The following is a 22,506-nucleotide window of genomic DNA, read 5'->3' as shown; positions in this document are numbered from 1 at the left end:
TTTGTGACAACAAGACCTTTTGAATTGGTGCATTCCGATGTTTGGGGGCCATCTCCGGTTCTATCTAAAGGTGGTTATTCATATTATGTTACTTTTATTGATGATTATACTAGATATGTATGGATTTATTTTCTTAACTTTAAATCGGAAGTTTTTAACTTTTTTAAAGAATTCCATGCAAAAATTCAAAATCAATTTCAAAGTCAAATATCCATTCTTAGATCCGATTCGGGTGGAGAATACTTATCAAATGATTTTCAAGCATATCTAAAACAACATGGCATTTGTCATCAAAAATCTTGCCCAAGAACTCCTCAACAAAACGGTCTAGCGGAAAGAAAACATAGGCATATTTTGGAAACCACTAGATCCTTACTCATTTCTAAAAATATTCCTAAAAATTTTTGGGCCGAAGCCGTGTTAACCTCCACCTATTTAATCAATAGGATGCCATCTTCAAAATTGAATAATATCTCTCCTTATGAAAAACTTTTTAATATGACACCCGACTACAATCGTCTTCAGATTTTTGGGTGTAAATGCTTTGTTCTTTTACATAAAAGAGATAAATTGTCACCTAAAGCAATAGAATGTGTATTTTTAGGATATGGTGAAAATAAAAAAGGCTATAGATGCTTTGATCATAAAAACAATAAGTTATTTGTCTCCAAAGATGTAACCTTTTTAGAAGATGAAAATGGATTTGACATATTGGAAAAATCAAATGAAATTGATTATATGTTTATCAATGATCTTTTAGAAGATTCAAATGATGACTCTTTGAGTCATCCGGAAATTTTAGAAAATACTCATGATTCTCATGATGATGATGTATCACCAACTAATGGTGACAATCTCGAAGTATACACTCGGCGTGAGGAAGCCCAACCTATTAGTGCTTTAGAAAAATTCTTGCGGCTTAATGAACCCCTAGAAGAAACCTCCCTTAGGCGTTCTTCTAGAGAATCAATCCCACCTAATAGGTTTGTCTCATATGAAACTCTTTCACCTAAATATAGAGCTTGTCTAATAGCCTTGCATTCTTACTATGAACCCTCCCATTATAATCAAGCAAAAAGTATACCTCATTGGGTTGAAGCAATGAAAGTTGAACTAGATGCTTTAAATAAAGCTAAAACTTGGGAAATAGTTCACCTTCCTCCAAATAAGAAAGCTATAGGATGTCGATGGGTCTACAAAGTCAAAACAAAAAGTGATGGTTCCCTAGAGCGCTATAAAGCTAGATTAGTTGCTAAGGGATACTCACAAGAATATGGCATCGATTATGAGGAGACTTTTGCTCCCGTGGCTCGCATGACAAGCGTTAGAACTTTAATTGCGGTAGCATCATCTAAGAAATGGCCTATATTCCAATTAGATGTTAAAAATGCTTTTCTTAATGGTCAGTTGAATGAAGAAGTATATATGGATCCTCCGCCGGGAATCAATGTTAACCAAAGTCAAACCCTTCGGTTATTAAAAGCCTTATATGGTCTTAAACAAGCCCCTAAGGCTTGGTATGATAGATTTAGTGCTATCATGTTACAATTGGGATTTCGCTCATGTTATACTGACACTGCTCTTTTTGTTAAAAATGCAGGTAATAGTATCATCATCCTTCTGCTTTATGTTGATGATATGATCATCACTGGCAATGATGAAAGCGATATTCTTAAAGTTAAAAATATGTTAAAACATAATTTTGATATGTCTGATTTGGGTTTTCTCAGGTACTTTCTTGGCATAGAAGTTGCATACTCTCCTCGAGGGTATATACTGTCACAGATGAAGCTTGCTGCAGACATATGCTCCAAATCTGGGATTTCAGATGATAAAAAGGTGGAGACTCCCGAGGTTATCAATGCTAAACTACGACTGGAGGATGGAGTTCTGCTGGACGATCCTACGCCCTACAGGCAACTCATAGGCTCCCTCACCTATCTGACTATCACCAGGCCCGATATTGCTCATGCTGTGCACTCTGCAAGCCAATTTCAGCATGCTCCTACATCTGTGCATATGAGTGCTGTGCTCCAGATCATTCGATATATTAAAAATACTTTGACTAAAGGGCTATTCCTATCCTCAATCTCTTCCTTAGATTTACTAGCTTATACTGATGCTGACTGGGGAGGAAACCCAAATGATCGAATCTCAACTACTGGCTTTTGTGTATTCCTAGGAGATTCGCTAATTGCTTGGAGGTGCAAGAAGCAGCAGAAAGTCTCATTGTCTTCTACTGAAGCAGAATACAGGGCTATGGCAACCACTACAATGGAGCTGGTGTGGCTTCGAAGTCTTCTTCAAGATATGGGAGTCGAAATTACCGGGGCTTCGAAGCTTTGTTGCGACAACAAAAGTGCTATCTACATTGCCAGCAACCACACTTTCCATGAGAGGACGAAACATATTGAAATGGATTGTCATTATGTACGTGATGAATATCTTCGTGGGACAGTAACACTGCCATATGTCACTTCAGAATATCAACTTGCTGATTTCTTCACCAAAGCCCTGCCTGCTCCTCGCTTCTTGTTCCTCCTTGGCAAACTTTCGGTCATTCCCCCGTAAAGTTTGAGGGGGGGTGTTAAAACATATGTAATAATACCATAATACCCGATAGGGGTATTATGGTCATTTCACAAAGTACCCCATAGGGGTACTTATTTTGTTTCTCGTATTTCACTATTTTTTATTTTTATTTTTATTTTTATTTTTGTATTTTTTGGATACCGAAAAGGGGCCCCACAATGGAGTCGTTGGGGCCCCCAACGGTCACATATGTGACCGTTGGGGGCTCCCAACGACTCTATTGGGAGCCCCTTTGGTCTCCTCTTCTTATAAATAGGGGGAACCCCCCATGTATGTGGTATTGCTCTTGAGAGCTCCTCTTCAATAATAGTGATATTATTTTTCATGTGTGTAGCCTTTTTATAAGGCCCTTTGTATATCCCTTAGTGGATTTTCTCTCTTGTGCTTGTTGCATTTGTCCGTGTGGGACATAGTGAATGCTTTAGCATTCTTGGTTTCTTCCGCTTATTTCATTACAGGGGATCACCCCTATTTATACAAGAGGAAGAGGAGGAAAAAGGAGGGCCAAATGACCTCAAAAGGAGAGCCAAAAGGGGGCTCCCATAGAGTCGTTGGGAGCCCCCAACGGTCACATTTGTGACCGTTGGGGGCTCCAACGACTCTATGGTTGGAGCCCCTTTTAGGTCCTCAAAAAAGAATAAAAAGAATTAAAAAAATAAGAAATAAAAAATACATTTATTCAAAAAAGGAAAATAGTTTTTTCTAAAACAACTATGTGAAATTACAAAAATACCCCTATCGGGTATTGATGTAATATACAGTATATATATATATAATAGGTACATTTTAACATGTTCTCCATTTATAGGTGGTCAGAAATTGGTTGGAAATACAGCCAAACTTTCCAAAGTTAGTGCTGTGAGGCTTGTGAAAACCATTGTGAGGCTTGGAAATACAGCCAAAGTTTCCAGAAATTGGTTGGAAATACAGCCATTCTGAGAGCTTTGCAAGAAGATCTCGAGTGGAGAAGTAAGCAAAGGCAAGAGTATCTTTTGTGTATTTGACAGAGCTAAAAAAATTATGTTTTCTATTGATCGAAACAAGAATAAAGGGGAGCTCCTCACATTGTCTATGACAAATTGTGCACACATTTTTTGTTTTAATGGTCTTGATGTTCAGATCGATAATGTGCGATTACACCTTCATGATACTCAGTGTCTTGTTATGTAACAATACATTAGAAATGAAGAGCATATATCAATGTGAATGGCTGTGACTAACACTGTCATTTCTTTTAAAGATATCTGTCCTTTCTACAAATGTCATTATTGTTATGCCGACCACCAGGACATGAGGCTTTCCCTGGGATGTTTTCTATTTACATTCCTGTCTCTTAGAAAGAGCCGCTAAACGATCGGACCAGATAGGTGCGGGTAGGTTGACCGCGTTACCCGTCATTGAAACACAAGCAGGAGATGTACCAAACTATATCTCCACCAATGTGATCCCATTACTGATGGATAAATTTGTTCGGAAACAAAGCTCTTTTATCATAGAATTAGACCTGTTATTAACTTCGGCTCATCTGTCAGTCGTGTCAGGTCTGCCGCTCAGTTGAGAGCTATGAAACAAGTCCGCGGTAGTTCAAAACTAGAATTGGCACAATATCGTGAAGTGGCTGCCCTTGCTTAATTTGGGTTAGACCTTGATGCTGCTACTCAGGCATTACCAAATAGAGGTGTGAGGCTTACAGAAGTTCCCAAACAACCACAGTTGAACCACTTCCTATTGAAAAACAAATTATTAGTGATTCATGCAGTTGTCAAGGGCTTCTGTGATCAAATGTCACTAGACAGAATTTCTCAATATGAGAGTCATTCCAAGTAGTATAGATCCTGAATTACTACAATCCCTTTTGGCAAAAGATGGGTTAACTCACGAAAGAAAGATGAAACCAGATGCTTATTTAAAAGAAAGCGCTTTGCATTACCAAGATGCAAGGAATAATTGATTGACCTTTCTCATTATGGTTCTTGTACTAATTGCCTTTCTCATTTTGGTTCTTGTACTAATGATTTTCAAGTTTTTGTTAGAGAGAGTAGTCCTATAATACTCCTTATGGTACCGGTTCGAGAAACTCTTTATTCAACGAATTTCGCTTGCATATGATAGCCAAAGACATATTTTTAGCATCCTATTAAGCTTACATATGGTTGATTAGAGGTGGATCAAGAAAAGGGGTACACGAGTTAATGGAAATCCAATCTTCCATCCCAAAGCGGAGCTGGAGTCCTTGTCATACTCTCTGTTCGTTTACACAGTAGTTTTCTTCTTTCTCTCTTCGTCTTCGGATTCCTATCTAATGACCCTCCTGGACGTGAGGAAGAAAGTGGTTTTTTTTTCCTTGGTTCCTTAACCTTCCTGTGGTATGGTCTTTTCTATGAACTCGGAATTTTTTCGAAAGTTAGTTAGTGGAGAAATCCTGTTAGTTAGTTAGTATATGAATACTTGTGGTATAAACATGACACTGAGGAACCCCACTTTCTTTTCGCTTCAACATCCAACACAAGGAGGGATCTTGGAGGGGTTTCTAAAGTGTCTTTTTACTCTCTCCCTTGCTATGTTGTCTCCTATGCAGAGGGGATTCTCTAAGATTCTACCTTGTCTTTGACCGTTAACGTATGTTGTGCTAGAGGAAAGACCCATTTGATTGTTTTGAAGTGGATAGATACAAAATGTTGTTTTTTTATCCAAGTGTTAATTTACTTACCAGTCGATACTTGTAGGAAGAGCTTTTTTTTCTTTCACCTCTTTGCAAAGCTTATAAGTCGACAAGGTTCTCTAGTATTTATGCCAAGAGCTTAATAATACCTTAAATTTTTTTTGAGAAGCCTTTTTGTGTGAATAAAAGTAGACGATTCGGAGCGATTTGTAACAATCTAGTCATAATAGACCCATGCACATTCACGGAGGAGATGCAAGAACCTTTCATCAAAGAGTTGTATTGGCTGCTCCATTTACTATTACATCGACTTCCTCTGCAATCTCCTCAGCGAAATCTGCTTTCTTGATTAGATTCACAGACGTTCCCCACCACAGGTTTTTCTTGCTTAACATGAAAGCTCGATAGGAATGCTCGTCATTTTCAGTCCGATGGATGACAAGGACTCTATCTCTGCTTTGGGATGGAAGTTGCGCTATCGTACTATCCACATAGTTTGCCTCACATAGTTTGCCTTTCGACAGAAACATTTCCCTTAACCGTAGTAGGCGAGCAGGTAAACTATATGGGCTGTTTCCAAAGGCATTCTTTAAAGCATCAAAACTCAGTGTTTCACTGGTTAATCTACGATAAATTTTCCTTAAAAAAACTCAATTTTGACTCATTAAGATTTAATCTATTTGGGGGTGCCCGATCCAGGTATGGATTTTGGTCTTCTTCGTATGGGAGGAGGGGCCCTTGCAAGGTGGAGTACCGTAACACAAGGGAGCAGAGCTTCCTACTTCAAAGTCAATGCCTATGATTAATGTTGTCATTAGTATGTCACTTCATCTCGATCGTCAAAGGCGCTTGCATTGGATGTTTTCCCAGGTGTACTATTCTTTTGGTGAAATGGATGGATGGATAACTCCACCGGAAATGACTAAGAAACCTCGAATTCGGCTTAGACGACTTCTGTTTCATTTCAGCAGAATGAGGATCGGGAAGTTCATACATTAGAGCAGACTGTAAGGCATTAGGGCCATGTTTACTACGAAGACCGAACACTCAATCCGTAAATTGATAAATGTTAAGATGATCTCTTTGTGCCCTTATTTTCATGATTCGGGTAGTACTAAGTTGTGAATCAATCCCCTCCCCTGCTGTTGACTGAACCTGAATTAGATTATTGATTGTAGCTTTAAAGTACGCATAGGAGGACAGGACCATTGTGGGAATAGAATTAAAGATAGAGGGCGCTAAGTATAGAGTGACAGAGAAAGAAAAGAAAGGCAAGCTAGAGATGATATCAGCCTTAAAAAAAGGGGATAAGATATAATAATATTTATATAAATAGAAAGAAGGAGCCTTGAGACAAAGAAAACCAAGACCAGAAAACAGAAAAGTCATAATAAAAAATCGAAAACGACCACAAGCCATTGAGTTTATTCTTACCACCCATGGGGTCCCTACATGTTGGTAAGCTTGAGCATCACGATCGTTACTGTTCAATCTTTGGACCTTGTAAATGTAGACAAGGTTGTGTCCATCCTGAACCTAGACATGCCTGATTTCAAACATCTAAACTTTCCTAGTTGACTTGTGACCTGCGAACTAAATGAACTAGGCAGGCTTTATATCAAATTATCTGACTTAGATAATAGTCACCTTTATCTCCTGAGTTAGACCTAAGGATCAACTAAGAATGATGCAGTACCAGAGGATAGGCAAGGTTGCATCTTATGTGACACAATCACATGGCAAACTTTGACTAAATTTGGTTTTTTTGTCAGTTATTTGCCATATGGTTCAACTATGTCAGTCTGATATTATTGGTTGATTTAGATGGTTATAGATCTCCTGCTTAAGAAGAAACCTGATCTAATGTTGGCACAATCTGACTAAAAATATGTCGTTATGATTCTTCAACTTCTCATTCTAGTTTTGATATGTTTGAGTTCTACTTACACATCTGAAGGCTTTTTTGTATAGAGATAACCTGTGTTGTAATTGTTTCCCTATACTCACAGAATTTAAAATTTTGAAGGTTGTATTTTTTGGAGACAATGTCCCGAAGGATAGAGCTGACATAGCCATGGAAGCTGCAAAAAGCTGTGATGCTTTACTTGTAGTTGGTTCATCAGTAATGACCATGTCTGCTTTTCGACTAGTCAGGTAGATGTCTTAATGTTTTATGGTGGTACTTTATCTTGGTTCTTGTTGTACTTTCTCGAGAAGCTGTAGTTTTGTCATCATTAAATATCAAAAGCTGCAGCTTCTCAGCTATTGCATATTTCTTCACACAGAATCTCTTTCTGACCAAAGAAAAAGCGAAAACAAAATAACTGTTTGTCCATTCGTGTAAACTTTAGGTGCATAAGATATTCTTTAAGGTGAGCTCATGTAATTAACATGCTTTAATATTGGAACATAAAGAAAAAGAATGGCATTGGCTTCTTACACCATGGAAAATGTCAAGGTTGTACAAAGCATATTGTAACCCCTATCTGTCGGGCCCAAAGATCCATATTGTAAAAAAAATCACAATTTTTAATAAAAAAAAATTTAAATTCAAGAAAAAAAATAAAAAATCAAGAAAAATCCAAAAAACATCATAACACATGAATCAATGATGAATTGCACAAGATACAACCATAGAATCATGTATCAAGCATTTATGATATGACATCATCAAAGATCAAATAATAAAGATAATAATGCATATCTCACTAGTGTTAAAATATAGTGTATATATATTCACAGTGTTTTGATACGTAAACTGAAATATCCATCAGGGGTATTTCAGTCTTTTCACTTATGTAATAGGTGTCAACCCTCTAGGGGCTGACTTAGAATATTATTTTTTATTGTTTTTTATTTTCTTTCTTTTTTTATTTAATGTTATAGCCTATGTCACATGGGTGCAGGTGCTGGTGCGGCACTTTCAAAAACCTTGGGTGCGGGGGTGCGGCAAAAAAAAAAACCCTGTCTGGCCGAATCCCTGCGACATAGGTTATAGCTGTTGGGCTGATCCCAACAGCTATATTTATAGCCGTTAGGGCTGGTCCAACAGCTAGTTGGACGAGCCCATTTGACTCTTGAGTGCCTATTTAAAGGCATTCTCATTCTTGTATGCTCTAATGCTTTTCCAAGTATTTTTCAAGTAAATATATTTATTTTTTATGTGTTGTGCTTACCCTTTTGTGGCTCTTGTGTGCACTTGTAGTGCTTTTGTGATTGTTCTTGCTTGAATATTGTATTGTCCCTACTCTTTTGTTTCTTGTTAGCCCTTAGTGGGTTCTTTATTGTAATTTGATTTGTTTAATATTACAACAAGAAAAATGCAAAATATGAAATATCATGCAATTAAAAATGTGCCATAAGACTCATAGTTTCATAATACATAAATAAAAACAAATTAACCACTTTATGAATGCTTAAGTTTTACATAAGCAAGTTTTTCCAAAATATAAACAAAAACAAATGTATATGATTTTAATTATCATCATCATTATCTTCTTCTTCTTCTTCTCCTCTTCCTTGTTCATCATCTACATTCACATCCTCCCCAATATACATAGGCTCTTCATCATTTACCTTTTGTGGCCCTTTTGTGTTGATTCACTGAATGCCCTCTTCAGTTAAAACACTTGGTTTTTTTTGAACTCATTCATCCAACACACGAAAAATATTTTAGAATGATGGGATCAAATTTTTTATGCCTCCTTGATGATAACTTCTCAATTTTCCTAAAACGTTGACATGCAAAAATTAAAATTAGTTGAGTTTTGTATAATATAAAAAAAAACTTTAAATAAACACATGAAAATGACAAATAAACTTTAGAATTTTATACACTTCTGCCTTAGCTATAAGTTGTAGCGGACAAAGATGAGGTCATTAAGTTTTTTATGCTCTAATCTATTTCTTCTTTTTGTATAGTTTTGCTTAAAGACGTTGCAGTTTCTTTCATATCCACTTGCACTCCATGTTTGACTAATAATGCGAATAAAAAAAACTCTCAAATTTGGAACATCACTTCTAAATGTGGTCCACCACATGTCTAAAAATAAAACAAAAAAGAAATGAGAAAACAAAAGTATATACATAACATCATAAATAAATAACAAAATGAAGTTTAAATAGACAAAATAAATTACTTGGATACATCGTGGAACAGTTCTGCACTACTACAGGTTTCCCTATATCATACAATGCATCATCATACATCTCTATTTCTTTATGAATTTCATCTTTGATGCGATGATTAGAGATCAACCTCTCGATGCAATCCAAAATTTCCTTGTTCGCTTCCATGTCCAGTTTAAATGTCGGAGAATATCTAAATGCAAGATTCAAATAGTATGTTGCAATATGAAGAAGTTGATAAAGCTGCCTAGTCCACCTATGATCAATGATGACCTCTTTTTTCTTTATTCATGATCTCATAGAGATAACCCAAACTGGTCTGCCTGTGAAATTATATGTACTATATATATCTATATTTGTATATATATATATAGATCATGACACATATTCATATATATATTACATATATATATATATGTCTATGTGTCTATCTATATATTTATAAATATATATATTTTCTTTTGTAATACCCATTAGGTGTAAATCTGTCTTTTTACCTATTCATGCACATATGTACTTTTCCCCCTTCTTTTTACTTTTCCTTCCTTTTCTTTTCTTCTTTTTTCTTTTTCTTTCTTTTCTTTTTCTTATTAAATGGGCCCACCATATGGGACGTTGGAGCTTCCAACGGTCATATTTATGACCGTTGGAAGGGCCGCTTTATCTAAATAAATAATGGGTTTTTTCTTTTTGTAATGTAAGCTTCTTAGAAGCCATTCTTGAAGTGAAATACTTTTATTCCTTCTCACTTTGTGTGTTTACCACAAATACCACTTTTGTGGTTCATTGTATTTTCGCCCATTAGTGGCTACTTTGTATGTGTGTATGCGGTTGCGTGGCTCGTAGAGATATCACATCCCTTCCTTAGCACTTCATTACATGGTATCAAAGCAAGGTGATAAAAATCTTCATTGGACTTCTTTTGACAAGTAATATCTCTCATCTCTTTTGCTTTCAAATTTCCTATGTTAAGGACAGGGTTACCGGAAGCGCCTAGCTAAAAGGGGAAGCGCGGAACGTCGCGCTTCCGAAGCGTGGGGGGAAGCGTCCCCCTTTTTTGGGAAGCGCGTTTCCCTTTAATGGGGGACGCGTTTCCCTTTAATGGGGGACACACTTCCCTTTAATGGGAAGCGCGCTTCCCATCACGCTTCCCCCACGCTTCCCCCTCGCTTCCCCTGTTTTTTTCAAATTTTTTGTATTTTTTATTTTTTATTTTTATTTTTTTCGCTTCCCCCTCGCTTCCGAGACGCTTCCTAGGTCGCTTCCGAGACACTTCCTAGGTCGCTTCCGAGACACTTCCCGAATCGCTCCTAAGTGGTCCCACGCTTCCCCGCTTCCTAAAATTTTGAAAGTGCCTCGCTTCCCGCTCCCGCTTCCCGTATCGCTTCCCGCTCCCGCTTCCTCAACTGGCAACCATGGTTAAGGATGACTGATTGGGATTCAAAAATTGATCTCTCATTTAAATTAAATGGGACCAATTATTGTATGTGGGCGGCCGCCCTGAAAAGTAATCTCAAAGGTAAAAAACTTTGGGGTTATGTATGTGGAACCATTCCGGAACCACAATTGAAACTCACTAAATTTAAAGGTAATGAGGAGAGAGCTTTGAATGAAGAAGAAAAAGAAAAGGCCATTCTTGAATTTTCTTATAAAATGGAAGATTGTGAAAGTGAGCATATTTTAGCATGGTTCAAGAATAATGTTGAGCCAAAAATTTGTACCAATCTTGCCAAATTCAAGAAAGCCAATGAAGCTTGGTTTTTTATGATAGGAATGTACACACAACGTGATCTTGCTAGACACTTCTTTTTGCAAGAAAAAGTTAGAGAAACAAAGCAAGGTGACATGAGTATTAGGGATTCTTTTAATGCTCTATCCTCTTTATGAGATGAACCTTCTTGAACCTCAATGGAAATGTAGTGCTATTGCCATGAGGCAAGAGCAAATGGAAAAAAAAAGTTTTTTTTCCAATTTATTCATGGGCTTCGTCCCGAATTTGAGCAACTAAGAGGATCCCTCCTTCATAGGACTTCCACTCCCCTTAGTGATATCTTAGCCGACTTATGTCAAGAGGAGACTCGTTTGGCCTTAAAAAAGGAAGGTGATGAAGTTCATGCCGTGTCTAGACCCGATAACAATGTTAGACCATATAAACCATCTCACTTTTGGAAAAATAATGGTGGAGGACGAAAGATTGTTTGTCATCATTGTAATGAACCGGGCCATATTCGACCAGATTGCCCCAAGCTTAAGAAGAAAGTGGCTTTCGTTGGAGAGACTTCTCAAATGAAGATTCAAAGAAAGATGGAGACATTAAGGATTTCATTGCGCATCTTACCGAAATTCTCCAACAATTCATGAGAATGAACTCCTCTACACCTTCTATTTTCGGTGCCGCCATTTCCTCCATTTCAGGTATGACCTCTTGGATACTTGCCTTTTTCTATATGACTCCAAATGCATCACTTTTATCAAAACCAAGTCTTAATTCCTTTAAATCATATGTTTCCATGACCGATGGAACATCTTTAGATGTTGAAGGAATTGGAAACCTTGAAAAAGTTTATGGCCAAAATAAAGTTTTTTTTGTTCCAAAAATAAGAATTATTCCAAAACTTAGTTTGAACCTTTTTTCTGTTTCTCAAATCACTGGTTTTGAATGTAGTGTCTCCTTTTCACCAACCCATTGCTATGTGCAGGATCTCCGGTCCGGGAAGCGGATTGGGCAAGGCCATAGAAGATGAGACTTATACTATATGGATTTTTTTTCTTTGCCATCCAAATCTTTTTGTAACTATGTTAAATCTAAAGATATTGAGACTTGGCACAAGAGACTTGGACATCCTAATATCTTTAAGTTGTATCTTTTTCCTTTTTTGGAAAAAATTTGTAATACAAATACATTTACTTGCAATGATTGTATACTTGAAAAAATTCATTTGCTTCCGTATTCGCATAGTTGTTTTGTGTCAAAAAGACCCTTCAAACTTGTGCATTCCGATGTATGGGGACCGACACCCGTTATGTCCAAAGGAGACTATTCTTGCTATGTTGTCTTTATTGATGACTTTACTAGATACACATGGGTGTATATTATTAAAAATAAATCCGATGTCTTCTCTAATTTTAAAGAATTTCATATTCTCATTCAAAACCAATTCCAAAATAACATGGCTATTTTTAGATCCGATTCCGGAGGTGAATACATGTCAAAAGATTTTCAAAATTACCTCAAACTAAACGGAATTATACACCAAAGATCTTGCCCAAAAACTCCACAACAAAATGGTCTTGTAGAAAGGAAACATAGGCATTTAATTGAGACTATAAGAACTCTTCTTGTCTCTAAAACGGTTCCCAAAAATTTTTGGGCCGAAGCCATTCTCACCGCAACATATCTTATAAATCGTATGCCCTTTTCTTCGTTAAAAAATGTTTCCCTTTTTGAAAAATGGTTTAAAATTACTCTCGATTTTAATAGACTAAGGATCTTTGGATGTAAATGCTTTGTTCTTACTAAAGGACAAGACAAATTATCACCAAAAACTCTTGAATGTGTATTAAATCCTAATGAGATTAATGTGTATACCCGGCGGTTAGGAAATGAACATCAAACTGCGTTTGAAAGATATTCTCAAGACTTCTTCTTAGAAGAACATGTTCAAGATAACCAACTTAGGAGATCCTTTCGCAATAGTAGACCACCACAAAAATTTGTGTCTTATGAATCCTTCTCTCCTCACTATAGAACATGTCTCATGATGATACACTCGTATCATGAACCCTCCACATTTAAAGAAGCTAAGGACCATCCACATTGGATTGAAGCTATGAGAGTTAAATTAGAAGCACTCAACAAAGCCAAAACTTGAAGCATTATAAGACAACCCTTAGGAAAAAGCCAATTGGGTGTAGATGGGTATATAAAGTTAAAACCAAATGTGATGGAACTCTCGAAAGATACAAAGCTCGGTTGGTTGCCAAGAGCTACGTCCAAGAATACGGGATTGATTATGAAGAAACTTTTGCTCCAGTAGCTAGGATGACTAGCGTACGAACCTTAATTGCCTTAGCATCCATTAAACAATGGCCTATCTTTCAACTTGATGTTAAAAATGCATTCTTGAACGAAAATCTATGTAAAGAAGTCTTTATGGATCCTCCGTCTGGTCTTGAAATTGGAAAAGGAAATATTCTTAAATTAAACAAAGTTCTTTATGGTCTTAAACAAGCACAAAAAGCTTGATATGATTTATTTAGCAAAGTAGTTGTTGATAATGGTTTTTCTTCTTGCTATACTGATACTGCTTTATTTGTTAAGTCTTCAAGAGAACATATAAATATTTTGTTACTATATGTGGATGTTATGATCATTACCGGTAACGATAAAAAGGGTATTGAACTTATTATAAATATTCTAAAAGAGAACTTTGATATGTCTGACCTCGGTTTTCTAAGGTATTTTTTAGGAATTGAAGTTGCATACTCTCCAAGGGTCCTTTCTAAGATGAAGCTTGCATCCGACATCATTGATCGATCTGGGCTAACAGATGACAAGAAAGGGGAAACTCCATAAATGATCAATGCCAAGATGAGAGCCAATTATGACACTCCATTAGCAGATCTCACTTCTTATCGTCAATTAATTGGGTCACTAACATATTTATCTATCATCAGGCCCGATATCTCTCATGTTGTTCATAGTGCAAGTCAATTTCAGACTGCTCCTACTACCATTCACATGGTCGTGGTCATGAAGATCATCAAATACTTAAAGAACACCATAACAAAAGGTTTATTCTTATCTTCTTCCTCATCTCTTAATTTACTTGCTTATACTGACTCTGATTGGGGGGGTGGCAACCCCGATGATCGTATTTACACCACAGGTTACTGTGTATTTCTTGGAGAGTCACTCATATCTTGGAGATATAAGAAGCAACATAAAGTATCTCTTTCTTCTACAGAGGCAGAATATCGGGCGATGACTACAACCACTACTGAACTTATTTGGTTAAGAAGCTTGCTTAAAGACATGAGCATTTCATTCTCCACTCCTTTGAAGTTGTGTTGCGACAACAAGAGTGTTGTTTACATTGCCAGCAATCACACCTTACACAAACGAACAAAGCACATAAAGATGGACTGTCATTATGTTCGTGATGAGTTCTTACGGGGTACCATTCAACTTTCATATGTTCCCACCGAGTACCAACTAGCTGACTTCTTCACCAAAGCTTTGCCATCGCCTCAATTTTACTTCCTCCTTAGCAAACTCTCGGTGATCTCACCGTGTGTTTGAGGGGGGGGGGTGTTAAATTATACGTACTATATATATCTATATATATAGATCATGACACATATTCATATATATTACATATATATGTCTACATGTCTATCTATATATTTATAAATATATATATTTTCTTTTGTAATACTCATTAGGGGTAAATCTGTCTTTTTACCTATTCACACACATATGTACTTTTCTCCCTTCTTTTTACTTTTCCCTTTTCCTTTTCCTTTTTCCTTTTCTTTTCTTTTCTTCTTTTTCTTTCTTTTCTTTTTCTTATTAAATGGACCCACCATATGGGATGTTGGAGCTTCCAACAGTCATATTTATGACCGTTGGAAGGGCTCCAACGTCCCATATGGAGCCCTTCCAAAGGTGCCTCTTTGTCTATAAATAAAGGGGGTTTTCCCCTTGTAATGTAAGCTTCTTAGAAGCCATTCTTAAAGTGAAATACTTTTATTCCTTCTCACTTTGTGTGTTTACCACTTTTGTGGTTCATTGTATTTTTGCCGATTAGTGGCTACTTTGTATGTGTGTATGCGGTTGCGTGACTCGTAGAGATATCACATCCCTTCCTTAGCACTTCATTACACTGCCTTCACTTTTAACCAATCTAAGAACTTTCACCAAAGGTATGGTGATTATCAACATCACATAAGAGTCCTAGTTCATCCACAAATTTTTTTGGCTTTCTTTTTTGTGAATTGAGATATGCATTCCACTCATATGATGGAAGCATTTTTCTGAGTGCAACTCTATTCTTTACTAGATTTTGCACTATCAAAAAGTTCATAGTAAATCTCGTAACTACACTATGAATCACCTTAGCACCATCAATGTACTTTCTCATCAAGCTCAAAATCCATATATGATTGCAAATAAAATTTGTAATTTCTTGGTAGCATTTAACTTTTTGTTTTATTTCATCTATTATGTTGATGTCCTCAAGCATGAGGTCTATGTAGTGGGTAACACATGGGGTCTAAAAGAATGTCACATAATTTTTTACGAAATCTCTACTTGTTGCTTTATAATTTGTTGCATTATCAGTGATAAATTGAATTATGTTTTTAGCTTTCCCCTCTTCCATAACCTCATTAAACACCTTGAGCAACACATCTCCCGTCTTGGGCATATCAGACAAATCAATAGATTTCAAAAACATAGTTTCTTTGAGAGAATAGACAAGAAAATTTATCACAGTCCTTGTTTTTTTTGTTAGTCCACCCATACACCATAATGCTATACCAAGTTTTCTTCAATGAATGCCTGATCTCATCACAATATGCCATCACTTTATTAACATCATCTAGAATTTTTTCTCTCAAATCATGATATGAAGTCATTTTATATATAGGCTCGATACTGGTTATGACATTTGTCATGGCCTGCAAATGAAATGAATTTGTCACTGTGAAAGAAATGCAGTTATCATAAAATTATTTCTCAATCGTGACATTCACTTACTCGACTAATGTTTTGGATCATAGTAGTCCGAATGTCGAGCTGCGACCCAGTGGCAGTCCTAGGAGGGAAAAACTTCTAATAGAGTCTCTAGCTCTACCTTTTCTAAAGGAACTCCCTTATCCTCCTCTTCATCTTCTCTTTTTACTCGCACTACTACTGCTGGCACTGGCTATATATTTCCCTTTTGTTGTAGAGCTTCGTACTTTTGTAGGATTAAAAGTAGGTAGTTCATCATGTATATCATAAACATCATCCAATGGCTACACATACCTCATTTTCGCTTCATTCATCTCATTCTTTTGTTTTTTTTCATCAAAGTGTTAAATAATTTTTGACATTTCCATTTCAAAGTCTTTGGCAAATCCCTTGACGTGCATGGGGCAACATTATGATGTGTCTTGACCAAATAATGCTTCAACTAAGAGATACAACTAGAAAACAATATTATGAAAAAACTTGCACTCGATTTTCAATCAATTCCCACTCGTTACTTGAGCACTCCATTTTCATGCTAGGTCATTCGATGTCATCTTCCTCTAAAAAAACTCAACAAGAAGCAGAGAATATAGATTGTTTTTTACCTTAACACACTTTCTTTAGTGAAAAAATTGTGGAAATGTACTCTTACTTGAGACTACAAAAACTCTCCTTTGTGCATGAATCGGCCCCCAAATCGCTCTCATGACTCCTAGGATGCGTGGGTTCCCTTCTAATGACTTCTACACAGATGGGAAAGTTAGCCCTCAAGAGGCTTTTAAAACTCAAAATGGAAAAAGTTAAAATTCGGCCTTTTTAAAGTAAGATATAGTTGTATCGTACGATACAATATGATACAAGACTGTATTGTAAGTTACACTATGAGTACGATACACACTCATATAAAAAACCTTAATAGTAATGATACATATCATACTGTATCAATATTTTCAACATTGGAAAACGTGGTGGATGATTTGATTGGACTCTCAGGGCATGTTTACAATACCCTTGATTCTGAACATTTCACAACTTGTGATTTTGAATTATAATAATGGAAGAATCACAAGACATTGCAAGCATGAGAAAGTTTTGCCCTATGAAAGTGATTCTCTATGTGAATTTTAAGTCCTAACTTGTGAACATTGGTCATGGATCTGAGCTTGTGACCAACTTTCACAAGCATTAGATGCTCAGCTGAGAATCTGCAATAAGCAGTGCCATGACATGCCATGCCATGCCATATTCTCATATGACACATTCTCACACAACCCAAAATCACAATCCAGAAGAAAAAATGAGAAACTGGTGCCTGAGAATGTTGATCACGTGATGCAAACATGCCCTTGATATTCCTATCAAAAAAATGTTTCATCTTCTGGGTGAAGAAATTCATTGTAGGGATCTTTTTCCCTGAAAAAGCAAAACCATCTGATGAGGGTGGTTTATGCTGTGCCTGGAGGTGTTCACTTAGGCCGGAAGGATTAACAGGTCAATGCAGTATGCTCTATTGCTTCATACAAATATGCTTCAAGAGCTTTCTCTTCATCATTCATTCACGATTAATTTCCTATCAGGATTTCCCAATGTTCATGGTCAACATAATGATGCTTGAATCCTTGGTTCAAATTCAGGTATTGTATGCACACAAGACATTTCTTCATGCCCCCATGACAAGCAGTCAGTCCCATGTTGTGTTGATTTCTTTGTATCTATGACCTTTTTCTTGAAATTGATTGCAAAAACAGTGGTTAGACTCTATGTCACAATGACATGCCCAAATGGGCCCGTGCCACTGATGATGCGTATGGATACGAAGTCCGACAAGTTTTGGCTCGCGACACGTTGGTGACACACTCCAGAACTTGTCCGACTCATTTCAGTGGTGTCTGAAACCTATTTTGGCAAAAAAAAAAGCCAAAAGAAAATAGCCTATGTCACACACTCTTCTAACAGGGCACCGCACCCGCATCACACCCACACCCAGACGGGTGCGACACTTGGACACAGCTTCCTTTGTGTTAGGTGAAGTCGACCATACTGAGGTCCATTTCTATCCAAAAGTAGATTCAGTTAACCGTAATCAAGTCCATTTTTATCTATATTATATATAAATACATAAATGCACACACATACACATAGTGTTAACTTAAAACTGTTAAAAATTATATATATATATATATATATATATATATACCCTCACCGCACCCCCGCACCCAAGTTTTTTTAAAGTGCCGCATCGCCGCACCCACACCCATATCCGCACCCGCACCTATGTGACATAGGAAATAGCCTTTTGTTGTTTATGAAGGCCATTAACCTGCTCACGTGGAGAGAGAGAGAGAGAGAGAGAGAGAGAGCATGTCATTAAAGAGACATGACATCTCATTTTTTTATTTTTAATAAATCACATCATGAGGGAGAGAGTCACTATCTTCTTACAACAAATATTACAAAAATGCCCTTGTAAGTGGGCAAGATAACATATTTTGTAATAAACATATTAAATTGATATAAATGTTTTTATAAGTATTAAATACGAAACAAGAAAATAATTTTTTAAATTTAAACGAGTAATACAACAATTTTATGCTAATATAATTATATAAAATACTTTATTATATATATTTATATTTATAATATATATAGTGTGTCATAGTGTCACACCTTTCAAGATTTTGCCGAATCAGTATCATGTTTGAGTCACGTACACACTGGTATCTTTATGACATATGTTGGACCCCTTGGGGATGGGCTTTGCATCTATATTCTAAACCATCAACTGCTGATAAAAAAAACCCACATTGCACAAGTTCTGGTCACGTAAAAAAAAAGAAAAAAGAGAGGAAAAAAATCATGTTTGAGCTTTTCTGTTGCCCTACTAAACTGCAGTTGAATTGATAGGTATTATAAGTTATCCTAAGTTGGGAGGTAAGCATCTAGCATTGACATTCATTTTGCAAGTTAATGTTGTCTGAGATTTTCTGAAGCTGTTTTTGGTTATTCCTCGTGTTTCTCAAGGCAATTCAGTTTTTTGCAATGGAGAATCAAAGATCTATGATTGATTTCTAGAGACTAGGAAGCGAAACTCCAAACAGTGACTTGTGCTGGTTTATGTACAGCCCTTGAAAGCTGCAGAACTTCAATTACATCTCCTGCCTCAATGGTGTTTTCAGTAGACAAGGCATGATTGCATGCCAACATGAGTCCACTGGTCAAGTTGAAAAGTAAAAAAAAATCCTGACTTGGTTCAAGTAAAATCAAAATGGCGGCTTTCTCATTTGAAGCTCGACTCATGTTACTGCATCAACTTGTGCTCAACTTGATTGAATTCATCTCTATCAAGACACTATCAGAAAAAGAAGTGAATGAACCAGGGCAGTGGCTAGCATTGTCTAGTTCCACCAAGTCACTGCCAAAAGCAGATACTAATCTATTATCATCCAAAAGCTGGAATAAGGAAGCACAACCTTTGAGGTTTCCTGAGGATCATAGTGTGTTACATGTTCCATTTGAGCAGTTCCAATCCTCTTAGGATATCAGAAAAATCATTTCTTTCAAGGTTTGGAAGTCTTAAATAACCTACTTTGAACTTATTTTGCATTTGAATACTGTCAATAAAACGCTCACTTAAGTTCTGCATTTGCAACTCTGTGCATACAAGGTTTCTGAGTATGTAAATTTCCCAGACTTTTCTAACCTTTTTCTTTTCCTTTTAATTGTGTGAATAGCTGGCGTTTGATGAACCCATTAATGAGTGACTCACTATTTTGTGGTTACTGCTTTAGTTAAAACTGCAATGCAGATGAAATTCTAGCAAATGTACGCACCATGTTAATATGTTTGCTTGTTTGCCTTCATTTGCAGAGCTGCTCATGAGGCTGGTGCATCTACTGCTATCATCAATATTGGCCCAACAAGAGCTGATGATTTTGTGTCATTGAAAATTGAAGCAAGATGTGGGGAGGTACATTTCCTTCACAGTCAATGATTTACATATTCAACCTTTTATGTTGGAAAGAATCCACTACTAATTTTTTAGGGGGTTTGACCCATGCTATTTTAATATTTACCCCTCCCCGTAGCCAAAAACGAAGAGGGAGGGGGTTGAAATAGTAATAACATGAGTCAAGCAACCAACCCTAAAAAATATAAATAATGTATCCCCGGAGCCCGAGATCCAGTATCCTTAGAGAGTGGATCGAAGGGCGACTGCGTAGCCGATACACCTGCTGTACCCCTGGGGAAGCAGGAGTTGAGGCACAGCCAAGTAGGTGGGGGGTTCGCGGGGAGGACCCCCGTTGCTCAGTCAACAAAAAAACCCAGGCCCAAAGGCCTGGTCAATTAAGTTGAAGTGAGGCCCCCGAGCGTAAGCTACAAAAAAATGAATTTTTTTATAGTGCAACCCTTTGTTGGGAATTCACGAAAGGGGAATGCCCAACAAAGAGCTCTTACGCCACCCTTTTTAGGGAATTCTAGGTTCCAAACTGCTTCCCCACTCATAACTCCAATCTTGGTCGCCTATTCCTCTGCTTCTTGTGGAGTGCAAGTTGCATTGGACTTGGGAATCTGTAGACTCGTTTGATCTAGGCAAGATGGTTCTCAGCCAGCTTGCTTTAGCCATATTCAAGTTATCTACTGCTTTCATCTGCATGAAGGAGTCCATGTCACTTTTCTTTGATCTTGGCAAAGCCGATTATTTCTGAACTTTGTTGATCTTCTGTTGCCTTTTTTTATGACAGATACTACCTAGGTTGCTCCAGGTGGGGTCTCTGAGCATACCAGCAGTCTGACCATATATCGGTCTTTCATCAAAGGGAAGGCAAATTAAAGTTATGATTATCTGGCAATTTTGGGCTTGCAATTCATTGTTCTTTATGATTGATGACTTAAAATACATTATTGTACATATCCATATAAGAAATTAGGGGTGTCAATGGGTCGGGTTTGACCCAGACCCGACCTGTACCAAACCCTAAAGGTCAGGGTTTGGTGATAAATAAGGTGGTTCGAGTAGAATCTGGGTCAGACTCAAAGGATCCGATTAATATATGGAGCTGGGTATGGTCTGTGAAATTTCATACCAGACCCAGGCTCAATCTGAGTTCTGACTAAGATCCGCCACTTTTCAATGTAAAAAATAAAAAAATATTATTTTACTTGGTATGGTCTGGGTCTGGTTTGTATAATCCTTATAGGATCCGGGTATGATTTCTCTTATGGTAGCTCCGATTGGACCCAACTCTGGACTGGGTATCCACATCTCGAATCAAATCTGGTTGGTTCCCACTTGGATCCGAACCAAACCCGACCTATTGACACCTTTATAAGAAATGGATGAATCATGTAATGGTGATACAATTTGTAAATCAAATCAATGTTCATATTGGATGTTCATGAGATTTTCCAAAGATTGAAATTCTTGATCAATAGAGGAACAATATGCTACTGACGAAGCATTTGACAGTGGAAAGATTAGGTCAAAATACTATGTATAGATGGTATGAACTGCCTAAACAATTTGTCGCTTGATGTCTAAATTTGCAATTTTTTTTGTAAAAGAACTTTTTTACTTTTTGCACAAGCCAATTTTCTCAAGATATGTGAACTTTCAAAATATCCAAATATGCTAATTTTCTCTTAAACTATGTGATTTTTTAAATATGTTATTTTTTTAAAATATGAGGATCTATAAATTTTTTTATGTGAATTTTCTTTTAAAGATGCAAATTGTCTTCCACATATTTGTGAATGCCCTCTTGCTTATGCCCTTAAATAGGTGAATGTTTTATTAAATGTGCAAATTTTATTAGAAGGGTTCGTACATTTTGGGGGCATTTATAACCATGAGTTGCGAAAGTCCTCAAAATGTGTGCACATTTTTTAAATAAATAATTTTTAAAAAATTTGCAGAAATCAAGGTTTTATATTACGGTAAAAATCAACTTCCACACTTTTTCAACAATTTGCACATTTTGAAAACCTTTGTAACTCATGGTTGTGAATGTCATATTGGATTTGTGAATGTCGAGACATGTCAAGCAAAGAGCCTCATGTGTAGTATTTGCAAAAGTGTTTTTAAGGGTAAAAAAAAAATTAGTGGCACTTTTGAAATGTTGTTAATGCTTTTAAGAGAAAATTTACATAAGAAATTTGCATATTTGGAAGAAAAATTGCATATTTAAGAGAAAATTCATATATTTGAGTGAAAATTTACATATTTAGGTTGAAATTTACATATTCTCATATTTGAAAAAAAAGTTACATATTTGAGAGGAAATTCATAAATTCCCATATTTGAGAGAAAATTCACATGTACTAAGGGTAAAAAGGTTATTTTAAAGCTGAAAATTTAAGAAATTGAACTAGGAAAATTTAAAAATTGTGG

The 22,506-nt window shown here is 36.6% G+C and overlaps 1 protein-coding gene across 2 annotated transcripts in view; it reads left to right on the top strand.

Annotated features, from left to right (window-relative positions):
• Window positions 1-21,515, top strand: part of SRT2 (sirtuin 2) — a 62,693-nt gene extending 41,178 nt beyond the window's left edge. For both annotated transcript variants that reach the window (XM_089998409.1, XM_089998408.1), the window contains exons 9-11: window positions 7,281-7,408; window positions 19,986-20,085; window positions 20,861-21,515. In XM_089998409.1, the coding sequence (XP_089854535.1) occupies window positions 7,281-7,408; window positions 19,986-20,085; window positions 20,861-20,911 (279 nt within the window). In that variant the 3' untranslated portion in view covers window positions 20,912-21,515. The remainder of the gene's footprint in view (window positions 1-7,280; window positions 7,409-19,985; window positions 20,086-20,860) is intronic.
• The last annotated feature ends 991 nt before the right edge of the window (window positions 21,516-22,506 follow it).

Source organism: Nuphar pumila, chromosome 2 (genome assembly GCF_984573655.1).
Source record: "Nuphar pumila chromosome 2, dmNupPumi1.hap1.1, whole genome shotgun sequence".
Lineage (NCBI taxonomy): Eukaryota > Viridiplantae > Streptophyta > Magnoliopsida > Nymphaeales > Nymphaeaceae > Nuphar > Nuphar pumila.
The sequence above is the reverse complement of the archived record's forward strand: the minus strand, read 5'-3'. Positions and strand labels throughout refer to the sequence as shown.